This window comes from Pseudoliparis swirei, chromosome 24 (assembly GCF_029220125.1).
Source record: "Pseudoliparis swirei isolate HS2019 ecotype Mariana Trench chromosome 24, NWPU_hadal_v1, whole genome shotgun sequence".
Lineage (NCBI taxonomy): Eukaryota > Metazoa > Chordata > Actinopteri > Perciformes > Liparidae > Pseudoliparis > Pseudoliparis swirei.
Window position 1 is genome coordinate 8,838,055 of NC_079411.1, and position 12,427 is coordinate 8,850,481.

General features: G+C 49.5%; 1 protein-coding gene across 1 annotated transcript; it reads right to left on the minus strand.

Annotated features, from left to right (window-relative positions):
* Window positions 1–5,314: 5,314 nt before the first annotated feature.
* LOC130189789 (uncharacterized) lies at window positions 5,315–6,036 on the minus strand (the record flags this gene model as incomplete). Its single annotated transcript, XM_056408723.1, is given in 2 exon segments — window positions 5,315–5,774; window positions 5,888–6,036. Coding segments are annotated over 2 exon segments (609 nt in total), but the record flags the coding sequence as incomplete, so codon positions are not given.
* Between the last annotated feature and the right edge of the window lie 6,391 nt (window positions 6,037–12,427).

Consider the following 12,427-nt stretch of genomic DNA (forward strand, 5'->3'; position numbering starts at 1 on the left):
GGTCTATTTTACTCTAAATAGATCAGAACATACACAATGAACATCATGCCACATTGTAGAAGACTTCAAACGAGCGATTAAGACCATAAACTTATGTTTAAAAGTAATGAATACGTTTTCAGAAATGTTATTCTTTCAACCGGAGGAGTCGCCCCCTGCTGGTCACTAGAGAGAATGCAGGTGTAAAGACCCTCATACGGTTGTTGGGATCCACAGATGGGCTGCAGGAGATTTCAGTGGTTGCCAAATAAATTTGAAACATTTCTTTAATAGTCTTTTACTTTATATCCTGGGGGGTAATTTCTAATGCCTTGGGGAAAGGGGTGCCGGAATCCTAACCATTGGGGAAACCGGGTAAAAGGGGATCTTTTTTAAAAAATTTTGGAAGCCTGGTTTCCAAAAATAATTTCCAAAAACCATTGTGCCATTAAACCAAAGGGGAAAGCCTTTTTTAAAGCCCTTTTAAACTAAATGGGGGGTTTAAACTTTTTCAAGAAAAAATTTTGGGTGTTGGAATTGGGGGTTTAAAAATGGGGGCCAGGGGGGCCATTTAACTTTAAGGTAAACTCGGGATCTGGTGGAGAGGCCCGTTGGGAGATGAGGGGTTTTCCTATTGGGGATGCCGATTAAATCTTTTCCCGGGGGAAACCCTTGGTTCTGATTTTAGGTGTGGGGGGTCGTGAGGAATTCAAATGTCCAACCAAACCAAAATTGTTGGTTTTGAGGCCCAGGGGAGGGCCCTGAAATGGAATGCCAAAGGTTTGTCCTGATCCATGGGGGAAGCCTTTTCCTAAACCAAAGGGGGAACCCAGGGGTGTGGAAAAATCCCGAATAAAGCCATGGGGGGTGGGGGAAATTTGGGTTTTTTTTCCCAGGGTGTAAAGGGGTCCATGGGGGAGCCCGGGGGGTGTTTTTAACCGTAGGGGGCCTGGGGGGCCGGGGGAAGGGGGGGGGAGACCGAAAGGTAGAGCCGTGAAATGCATGGGGGTTTAAAGGGGTGGTGTATGGTGGGGAAACCAGGGAATCCAAAAGAGCCACCCCCTTCAGGGGTTTTTCCCCTTTCCGTGGGTTTTTGGGGTTTTTGGTTTTGGGTCCAATGGTAGGGATGTTAAATCCCTTGGGGCAGTGTTGGTGTTTTTGGGGGTAATTGGGGGTTGGCCAGATGGGGGGGCAATAATGGTTGGGTTGGATGGTTTTGGAAGGTTTTTGGGGTCCAAAAGGGGGCCTAAAGGGGGCCGGGTTGTTTTCCCGTGGGTTTTCCCAAAAAAATCCAGAAGGTAGTCCCGGGAAATCCGTAATAAAATCTTTAAAAATTTTGGGGTCCCGGTTTTAATTTGTGTAAGGGTTTTACATTTGTGTAGTGTTGGAATTTGGGGACAGGTCAGGGGTTTTCCATTGGGGTCTCATTGGGAATTTGGGGAATTTTTGGAATTTTTGGGGGATTTGGGGGATCCTTTGGGGGCCCGGTGTCAGGTTTTCATTTGGGATACCGGGGTAATTTTTGTCATTGGTAATTTTTGAAGGGGTTTTCCATTTTTGGCAGTTTAAAATTTGGGTAATTTTTGGGGGGGAAAGTTTTAAATTTTTGGGGAATTTTAAAATTTTTGAATCCCTTGGGGGGGTTTGGGAATCGTTGGGAATTGTTGGGAATTTGGATAAATTTTTGGAATTTTTTGCCATTTTTGGGGGGGTTGGTTGGGGGGGTCCCGGGGGAACCCCGGGTAATTTTTATACAAAGGGTTGGGGGGGTTGGGTTGGGGGGGTTTTTGGAAGTGTTGGGAATTGGGTAATTTGTGGGGGGGTCTTGGACCACGTTGGGGGGGTTTGGGGGTCCTTTTTGGGGGGGGTTTTTTTAAGGGGTTTTTTTTGGGGGGAAAAAAAAATTTAAAAAATTTTTTTAAAACCCCCCCTTTTTGGGGGGGGAAAAAATTTTTTGGAAATGTTTTTTTTAAAAAAAAAAGGGGTTTTTAAAAAAAAAAAAAGGGGGGAAAAAAAAAAAAAAAAAAATTTTTTTGGGGGGCCAAACCCTTTTTTTAAAAAACCCCCCCCAAAAAAAGGGGGGGGCCCCCAAAAAAAAGGGGGGGGGGAAAAAAAATTTTTAAAAAAAGGGGGGGGGGGGAAAAAGGGGGAAAAAAAAAAAATTTTTCCCAAAATAAATTGGGGGAAAAAGGGGGAAAAATTAAAAATGGGGGGGGTTGGGGGGGCCCCGGGGGGGGGAAAAAAAAAGGGGGAAGAAAAAGGGAAAAAAAAGGGGGGGGGGGGGGGGGGGGGGGAAAAGGGAAAAAACCGGGGGCCAAAAAAAAAAAGAAAAAACCCCCCCCCCCCAAAATTTAAAAAGGGGGGGTTTTTTAAAAATTTTTCCGGGGGGAAACCGGGGGGGGGCCCCCCCCCCTTTTTTGGGGGGGGGGGGGGGAAAAAAAAAGGGGGGGGGAAAAAAGGGGGGGGGGGGAAAGGAAAAAAAAATTTTTTTTAAAAAAATTTTGGGGGGGGGGGAAAAAGGGGGGGGGGAAAAAAAAAAAATTTTTTGGGGGGAAAAATTTTTTTGGGTTTTTAAAAGGGAAAAAATTAAGGAAAGAGGGGAAAAAAAAAAGGGGGCCGGGGGGCCCCCTTTTTTTTAAAAAAAAAAAAAGGGGGGGGGGGGGAAAATTTTTTTTTGGGGGGGAAAAAAAGGTTTTGGGGGGGGGGGTATTTGGGGGAAGGGGGGGGGGGGAAAAGGGGGGTTTTTCCCCAAAAATTTTTTTTTTTGGGGGGGGAAAAAAAAAAAAAAAAGGAATTTTTTTTTAAAAAAATTTTTGGGGGGCCCCAAAAAAATGGGGGAAAAAAAAAGGGGGGGAAAAAGGGGGGGGGTTTTTTTTCCCTTCCCAAAAAAATTTTTTTTTTTTGGGGAACCCCCCCAAAAAAGATTCCCCTTTTGGGGGGGTGGTTTGGGGGGGGGTTATGGAAAATTTTGGGGTTTTAAAGGGAAAAGGGGGGGGGGGGGGGGGGGAAAAAGGGGGGGGAAAAAAAAAGGGAATTTTGGGGGGTTTTTGGGGGAAAAAAAAAAATTTTTAAAAGGGGGGGGGGAAAAAAAACCCCGGGGGCCAAAATTTTTTTTAAAAAAATTTTTTTTGGGGGGGGGGGGGGGGGTCCCCAAAACCCCGGGGGGGTTTCCAAAAAAAAAAAAAACAAAAAAAAAAAACCCCCCCCCCCCGGGGCCCCCCGGGGGGGGGTTTTTTTTTTTTTTGGGGGGGAATTTTTGGGGGGGACCGGGGTGGGGGAAACCGGGGGGCCCGGGGGGTTTTGGGGGGGGGTTTTTTTTTGGTTTGGGAAAAAAATAAAAAAATTTTTGGGGGGTTTAAAAAAAAGGGGTTTTAAAAATTTTTTGGGGGATCCCCCGGGGGGGGGGGGGTTTGGGAGGGTGCCTTGGGGGGTTTTTTTTTGGGGGGGGGGAAAAAATTTTTTTTTGGGTTTGGGGGGGGGTTTTTTTAAAAAAAAGGGGGGGAAAAAAAAAAAAAATTAAACCAAGGGTTTCCTTTTTGGGGGGGGAAAACCCCCGGGGAAAAAATGGGGGGAAAAAAAGGGGGGGGGGGGGGGGGGGTTTTCCAAAAGGGGGGGGGGGGGAAAAAAACCGGGGGGGGGCCCCCGGGGGGGGGGGGGGCCAGGGGCCCCCCAAAAAAGGGGGGCCCCCGGGGGGGGGGGGGGGGGTTTTTGGGGGCCGGGGAACCGGGGGGGGGGGGGAAAAAAAAGGGGGGGGAAAAAAAAGGGGGGCCCCCCAAACCCCCGGGAAAGGGGAAATTTTTTCCCCCCCCCAAAGGGGGGAGGGGGGGGGGAAAAAGGGGGAAAAAAAATTTTTTTAAAATTTTAAATTTTTTTTTTTTTTTTTTTGGGGGCCCCGGGGGGGAGGGGGGGAGGGAAAGGGAGGGGGGGGGGGGGGGGGGGGGGGGGAAAAAGGGGGGGGGGGGGGAAAAAAATGCCGTTGGGGGGGGGGGAGGGGGGGGGGGGGGGGAGCCGGGGGGGGGTTTTTGGTTTTTGGGGGGGGCCGGGGGGGGGGTTTGGGGGGGGGGGATGCCGAGGGAAAGGGGGAAAAAAGGGGGGGGGGAATTTTTGGGGGGGGGGGGGGGGAAAGGGGGGTTAAAGGGAAAGGGGGGGGGTTTTGGGGATGCCCTTTTCCCCCCTTTTTTTGGGGGGGGGGGCCGGGGGGGATGGTTTGGGGGTTTTGGGGGAACCGGGGGGGGGGGGGGGGGATGGGAACCAAAGGGGGGGGGAAAGGGGGGGGGGGCCGGGGGGGTTTTTATGGGGGAGGGGGGGGTGGTTCCGGGGGGGTGCCGGGGGATGCCCGGGGGATGCCTTTGGGGGGTTGGGGGGTAAGGGGGGGGGGAAGGGGGGGGGGGTTGGGGGTGGGGGGGAAAGGGGGGGGGGGGGAATTAGATGCCTTGGGGGGGGGGGGGGGAGATGGGGGTTTTTGGGGGGCCGGGGGGGGGGGGGAAAAGGGGGGGGGGGGGTTTCCCCAAAAATGGGGAAATTTTTGGGGGGTTTTTGGGGGAAAGGGGGGGAAAAAGGGGGGGAAAGGGGGGGGGGGAAAACCCCCCTTTTTTTTTGGGGTGGGGTTGGGGGGAGGGGGGAAAGGGAAAAAAAAGGGGGGAAAAGGGGGGGGGGGGGGGGAAAAAAGGGGGGGGCCCGGGGGGGGGTTTGGGGGGGGGGGGGAGGGATGGGGAAAGGGGGGGATGCCAAAAAACCCCCCGGGGGGGGGGGGGGGGGGGGGTGGGAAAAGGGGGGGGGGGAAAAAAGGGGGGTTTTGGGGGATGCCGGGGGGGTTTTTCGGGGAGGGGGGGGAAAAAGGGGGGGGGGGGGGGGGGGGGGGGGGGTTGGGGGGGCCCGGGGGGGGGGGTTTGGGGGAAAAGGGGGGGGGTTTTTGGGGAAAAGGGGGGTTTTTTTAAAAAAAAAAAGGGGGGGGGGAAAGGGGGGTTTTTGGTTTTGGGGAAAAAAGGGGGGGGAAAAAAAAGGGGGGGGGGAAGGGGCCGGGGGGTTTGGGGGGGTTGGTGGAAAGGGGGGGGGGGGGCCGAAGGGGGGGTAAGGGGGGGAAAGGTGGGTGGGGGGGGGGTGGGGGGATGGGAAGGGGTTTGGGGGGGAAAAGGGGAAAAAGGGGGGGGGAAAAGGGGGGGGGGGGGGATGGGGAAAGGGGTGGGGGGGGGGGGAAAAGGGGGGGGGGGGGGGAATTTTGGGAAAGGGGGGGGGGGGGGAAAGGGGGGGGGGAAAAAAAGGTAGATGGGGGGGTTTGGGGGGGGGGGGGCCCGGGGGGGGGGGAAAAAAAGATGGGGAAGGGGGGTTTTGGGGGGGGAAAAGGGGGGGGGGGGGGGGTTTTTGGGGGGGGGTTTTGGGGGGGGGGGGGGGTTGGGGGGAGAGGGGATGGGAAGGGAAAGGGGGGGGGGGGGTTTTGGGGGGGTGGGGGAGATGCCTTTGAGAGGGGGGGAAGGGGGGGGGGAAGGGGGGGGGGGAAAAAAAGGGGGGGGGGGGAAGGGGGGGCCCCGGGGGGGTTTTTGGGGTTTGGGGGGGGGGGGGGGGGGGGGGGGAAAAAAGGAAGGGGGGGGGGGGGGGGGGGGGGAGGGGGGGGGGGGCCCTAAGGGGGATGCCGGGGGTTTGGGGGGGGAGATGCCGTTGGGGGCCATGGGAGATGCCAAGGGGGGGGCCCGGGGGGGGGAGGGGGCCGGGGGGGGGGGTTTGGGGGGGAGATGCCGGGGGGCCGGGGGGGAAAAGGGGGGGGGTTTTGGGGGGGGGGGGGGGGGGGGGGGGGGGGGGTAGGAAGGGGGTGCCTTGGGAATTTGGGGGGTTTTTAAAACCGTTTGGGGGGGGAAAAAGGGGGGAAGGGAAAGGGGGGGGGGGGAAAAAAATTTTTTTGGGGGGGGAAAATGGGGGGGGGGGGGGAAGGGGGGAAGGGGGGGTTTTGGGGGGGGGAGGCCATGGGGGGGGGGTTTTTGGGGGGGGGGGCCTTGGGGGGGGAATTTGGGGGGGGGGGAAAAAAGGGGGGGGGGGGGAAAGTGGGGTTGGGGGGGTTGGGGGGGGGGAACCGGGGAGACCTTTTTTTGGGGGGGGGGGATGGGGGGGGCCAAAGGGGGGGGAATTTGGGGGGGGGGGGGTTTTTTTAAAAAGGATGGATTAACCAACGGGCCTACCGGGCCCAGGCCCAGGGCCCATGAGCTCAGGGGCCCCTGGCCTGAGCCTCCGCGCGTGACGTCGCTGTGATTAACATTGTATTGATATGATGATATGACACGATGCGCCGTAGCCAGTATATGCTGGGCTTAAGTCATTCATGTCAGTAACAGGGCCCCAATAGTCCTACTGAGGGATGGATTACCGAACGAGCCTACCGGCACCAGGGGCCCATGAGCTCAGGGGGCCCGTGAGCTCAGGGGGCCCGTGAGCTCAGGGGGCCCATGAGCTCAGGGGCCCGTGAGTTCAGGGGGCCCGTGAGCTCAGGGGGCCCATGAGCTCAGGGGGCCCCTGGGCCTGAACCTCCGCGCGTGACGTCGCTGTTATTAACATTGTATTGATATGAATATGATGATATGACACGATGCGCCGTAGCCGGTATATGCTAGGCTGAAGTCATTCATGTCAGTAACAGGGCCCCAATAGTCCTACTGAGGGATGGATTACCGAACGAGCCTACCGGCACCAGGGACCCATGAGCTCAGGGGGCCCCTAAACCAGAGCCTCTGCGTGAAGTCGCTGTTATTAACTTTGTATTGATATGATGATATGACACGATGCGCCATAGCCGGTATATGCTAGGCTTAAGTCATTCATGTCATGGTCATATAATTCGCGTTATGTTGTCTGCTCAGCTCCGGTATCGTTGTTCCATACGGACTGTTTTGTTAGCGATGTTTAAAAAAAAAAGTATATTTAAAAGGGCCCGTGGTTTCTTAATCCGTCCATGGTTGTGGTGTTTGGAACAAGAATGAATGACTTCATTAATCCATTCATCCCTTTGTTGTCACATGTTGGATGTTAAATGTTACATTTCAACACAGACTAACAGCATTACGCACTCCATTTAGAAACATATGCACACACACACACACATACACACACACGCACAAACAACCATGTATACATACATATACACAATATATACTCTATGTATATACAAAAACACGAAACAGAAGGAATAGGCGCCGAACCGAACCGACAGCTTTGCAGAACGCGAGCACAGATTGCGTCATCGCGAGGTTTCTCTCGTTCCCCTCAGCTCGGTCTCCCAGGCTGCACCCGAGCAGCTCCCTCAGTCCCGACCGGCGTGAGGACGCAGTCTAGTCCCGCTGGTCCACGCGCGCCTACCGTGCTGTGCCTCCTCGGTGTCCGCGTGTCTGCTGGGCGCCGGGCTCGCTCCCGTTCCCGAGTGAAGACTTTACTTTCACTTTCAACCCTTTATCACGAAGCCCTCCCTCACTCTCTCCCTCTCTCTCTTGATTGCCTCCTCAATGGAGTTTAACCAAACACTTTCTCGACTTTCCTCCCACGCAGTGCAGAGCCGGCCGGAAACACACACACACCGATGCGTAAAGGTCAGCCAGACGGACTCTTATCAGGCGCACCTCACATACACAACATATAAAAAAGGGTGTAGCCTATCTCTGCAACCACAAAGGCTATTAATAATGTCGGTGTTATAATAAAGGCAACACAAGTGAGCTTTTGTTCAGGTGTGTACATATTAGTATATATGTTACTGGTTAAGAGTAAATCAAAATGAAACATAGCAAAAATAGAATTTTCAGGTTCGCCTAGTGAGAAAAAAACACTTTCAGTATGATTATCTCTTCAAAGGATGCACAGAAAATGTTTAAACTATGTGACCAGCCTCCCTGTGAAGTTTGACAGAACAAAGTGAGAGAGGTTTTAGTAAAGATAATTTAGGCGAGGTCTCCAAAAATGTGCATTTGGGCACATTTGAGCAAAATCTGTGCAATTTTAATTTTCTCATATACCAAACTATATATTTCACTTGTGAATATAATATAAATATATAATAATGTCCACTTTTATCACAGTGGGGATGTTCTTCTCTGCATTTGACCCATCCTTATTTATTAAGGCGCAGTGAAGGGGATCGACTGGGGGTTCTGTGTCTTGCTCAAGGGCACTTCAACATGAACTAATGGGGAGAGCGGGGATCGAACCGACTACCTTGTGAGCCACAGCCTCCGAGTATATTACAAACACAACACCTCTTACACTGGAACGACGAAGACAAGATAGAATAAGATAAGGTAATGTGGATAAGATTATAGACGGCAATTTTTTTTAAGAGGTGCGGCAGGAACCGGGATTCTGTCATCTACCTGCATGAATATATATATACATACACATATATACACACACTGTATACATATATATTAGGGCTGTCAGCGTTAACGCGTTAATCTATGCGATTAATTTGGCCGCGTTAACGCACTAAAATATTTTAACCAATTAACGCAATTTTTTTTATTTTGTTTAAACCGCGGCAGTACGGTTTGACACTGTTTCCGTTTTTAAAACAATAATTTCTCCGCGAAAATAAGGAGCAGAAATCAGTTTAACTCGTGGATGAATCAGTCGGGTTTCCTCCTGCTCCTCCTTCCTCCCGTCTCCCCCTCTGAGACACAGAGGAACGGAGGGGCGACGTGTCGGGGGACGCGGCGCGGAAAGAACGCGACACACGAAACCTTCAACGTGATTGGTCAATCCGTTTGTCTGTCAACATTTCGGGGGAAAAAAACCAATGAACACTCAGTAAATCACAAAGGACCTCCCACCTCACAGGTAAGGCTCATTTAGCAGCATTAAATAGCCGAGAGGTTTTTTCAGCGTGAGGAATTCGATGTGTGGCGGGAGTGCGTGAGATAAGACCGAAATGCGTGAGTCTCACGCTCAATGCGTGAGACTTGAGAGCCCTGTGACCGGCAAGATCTACCTATTGAGGCGTTGAGAGAAAACGACGGTCCAGACTGGATTTATGACTTGAGGCTTTTTATTTGGCCTAATTCTAATTGAATGAAATCAAAACACATTGGTCCAGCTTTCAAATTGATGAAACCAGGAACACAGAATTTAAGTGCAATATAAAAAGTAAGATATTTGTTCACCACACACAATATGAACAAGAAAAAACACATTTCAATGAGCAGCTGGATGAACTACCAATATAAATGTTGTATTTATTTACATTACAACACGACACTGACAACATGATCAGTCAGTGCAACTCATGTAAGTTCAGCTCTCATCATAATGCCATCAAGTCATGTGACTCCAGTCAGTGTGATGGCTGTGACTGAACTCTGTCTGTGAGCTTGTAGTTAGTTCATAAGCACAGACAGACAGTCTGAGGCCGTCTGTGAGCTGCTGTCAGTAATCCAGCTCCTGGTCTTTGATTTGGTGATTTTCTCAACTTCACTGGCGAAGTTTTTCGGGCAAATGTGGTATTCATGAAAGTTTTATCATCTGGGACTGGTTCTGAAGTCAGCCCGTTGGTGAATACATTCACATCAGCTCTAAAGACATCCTCAGATTTAAATAATTATAATAATAATAAATATGAGAATCACCATTTGTGACTCCTGCATCTGTGCTTTTTCAAATAATAGAATAAATATAATTGCAATAACTTTCAAGTAAACCAGATTGCTCCATCAGACAAGAAAAAAAGCTCAATGTTGAGCTTTTGTTTTGAAGGACAAAAGCAGAAAAGCCGATCTCACGGAGGTAAAACCTGGCAAATCGCCAATAATCTCCGCAGTTGCGCATGCGCAGGCGTAACCTGTAAATGCCGTAACGTAAACATTTACACTAAGGTACAGGCATTACAACATTTATTTATTGATGACGTAGTTGTATGTCCTTGTACTTTGAACTTGTGTAATATGTAAAGTTATGAATAAAGGTCTTTCTGCATTTCCCCTGCGCCTCACTTGTAGTACGCTCCCCTCTTTCGGGGAGCACAGCTGACAACACGGCTGTCAGAGAACCCGCTTTCAGGCGTTCATTAAAATCAGGCGGAGATCTTTTCTGACGTCGATGTTCCAATCAGGAAGAAAACGTTTCAGAAGACACTTCAGAAAATGTTCCAGAACGAGGAACAATGTGTTTCTGATTTTATTTTCATTTTATTTTGGAGATCGACAGGGAACGTCTCCGAGATCGACCGGTCGATCGCGATCGACGGGTTGGCGACCACTGCTCCAGAGGGTTAACGTGACATATTTGAATGTCAGTCAGTTACCAAGGCCACTGGTTCTGCAGCTGTTCAATGTTAAAGATGACAGGACCAATGGGGTCTCAATATAGGCCTACTTTTTTTTTTTTTTACTAATCTGATGTTTCACTGAAGAAACAATTTATCATCCACGATATTAAATACCTCGCTGGCACTGTATATGTAGGAGCCTCTTTGAAAACACAGCTCTGTGTGAAGTTTTGTCTTTAAAAAGAATGAACTTTTAACTTTGAACTCTTAATTGCGATTAATCGCGATTAATTAATCGCAAGTTCAAAATGTGCGATTAATTAGTTAATTTTTTTTAATCGATTGACAGCCCTAATACAGGACTGTCTCAGAAAATTAGAATATTGTGATAAAGTTCTTTATTTTCTGTAATGCAATTAAAAAAACAAAAATGTCATGCATTCTGGATTCATTACAAATCAACTGAAATATTGCAAGCCTTTTATTCTTTTAATATTACTGATTATGGCTTACAGCTTAAGAAAACTCAAATATCCTATCTCTAAATATTAGAATATCATGAAAAGGTATACTAGTAGGGTATTAAACAAATCACTTGAATCGTCTAATTAACTCGAAACACCTGCAAGGGTTTCCTGAGCCTTGAAAAACACTCAGCTTGGTTCAGTAAACTAAATCACAAGTATGGGGAAGACTGCTGATCTGACTGCTGTCCAGATGACCATCATTGACACCCTCCATCAGGAGGGTAAGACACAAAAAGAAGTTTCTCAAAGAGCAAGCTGTTCACAGAGTGCAGTTTCAAAGCACATCCACAAAAGTCTGTTGAAGGGGAAATGTGGCAGGAAACGCTGCACAACCAAGAGAGATGACCGCAGCCTTAACAGCATTGTGAAGAAGAGTCGCTTCCAGAATTTGGGGGAGCTTCAAAGACAGTGGACTGAAGCTGGAGTCCAGGTATCAAAAGCCACTGTTCACAGACGTGTCCGGCAAATGGGCTACAATAGCCGTATTCCCATGGTCAAGCCACTTCTGAACTCAAGACAACGGAAGAAGCGTCTGACTTGGGCTATGGAAAAGAAGCACTGGACAGTTGCAGAGTGGTCCAAAGTCCTCTTTTCAGACGAAAGCAAGTGTTGTATTTCATTTGGAAGAATAAAAGGCTTGCAATATTTCAGTTGATTTGTAATGAATCCAGAATGCATGACATTTTTTTTTATTTTTATTGCATTACAGAAAATAAAGAACTTTATCACAATATTCTAATTTTCTGAGACAGTCCTGTATATATATATGCATACATATATATATATACATACATATATACACAGGCACGTGCACAGACATTTTGGGGGGCAGGTGCTCAAACCAAAAAAAAGGGCACCCAATGCCACAAAAATAATTCTGACAGAGTTGAAGCATAAGCAGCATTACACTGATGATGCAATACATCCTCGACTTGCGTTTCCTCTGGCAGCATCAGACTGCTTGCTTACATTTTCTTTATGAATAAAGATGAATTATTATATATAGCAACAGTACAAGCGTTCTGATTGGCTAATGGGTCGTCATGCCAGCCACGTATTGCCTTCCTCACTGGTCTGATACGGATCAGTATTGCCCTCTTACGTCATTTTCAAAATGAGCGATATTGATAGACATCAACAAACTCTGAACTCTGAACAATAACAGAGAGGCCTTATGATTTTTTTTATCAGTCTGGCCACGCAAATCCTAGACTAGCCCCTGTTAAATAGAACGGAATAAGAATGCACTCTCTCTTTTCTCTCTTTCTTCTCTTGTCTCTCTCTCTCCCTCTCTCTATTCTCTAAACATAACTCACGTCAGTAAACAGCTGCAAGGCTTTGAAATCACGGATTTCGTGAGTTTTTGTTTGTTTATTTGTTTAGGAAACGTCGGACCAGTCGTGACGTCATGTTTTCAGCAGCGCTAATGTTGTGGTTGATTTATCACAAAACAACGTTAGGGGACAAACACCGTCATGACCTGTGTCTGGTGCTGCGGGTCAGAGGAGAAGGAGGTGCAGCCGTTTGGTGGCGCGAGGAGCACTGCGCGGAGGAGGAAGTGGAGGAGGAGGAGGGAGGGGCGGGGGGAGGCACGTGAGCTCGTGGGTAGGGATGAGAATTGATAAGATTTTAACGATTCCGATGCCTTATCGATTCCTTCTTATCGATTCGATTCCTTATCGATTCTCTT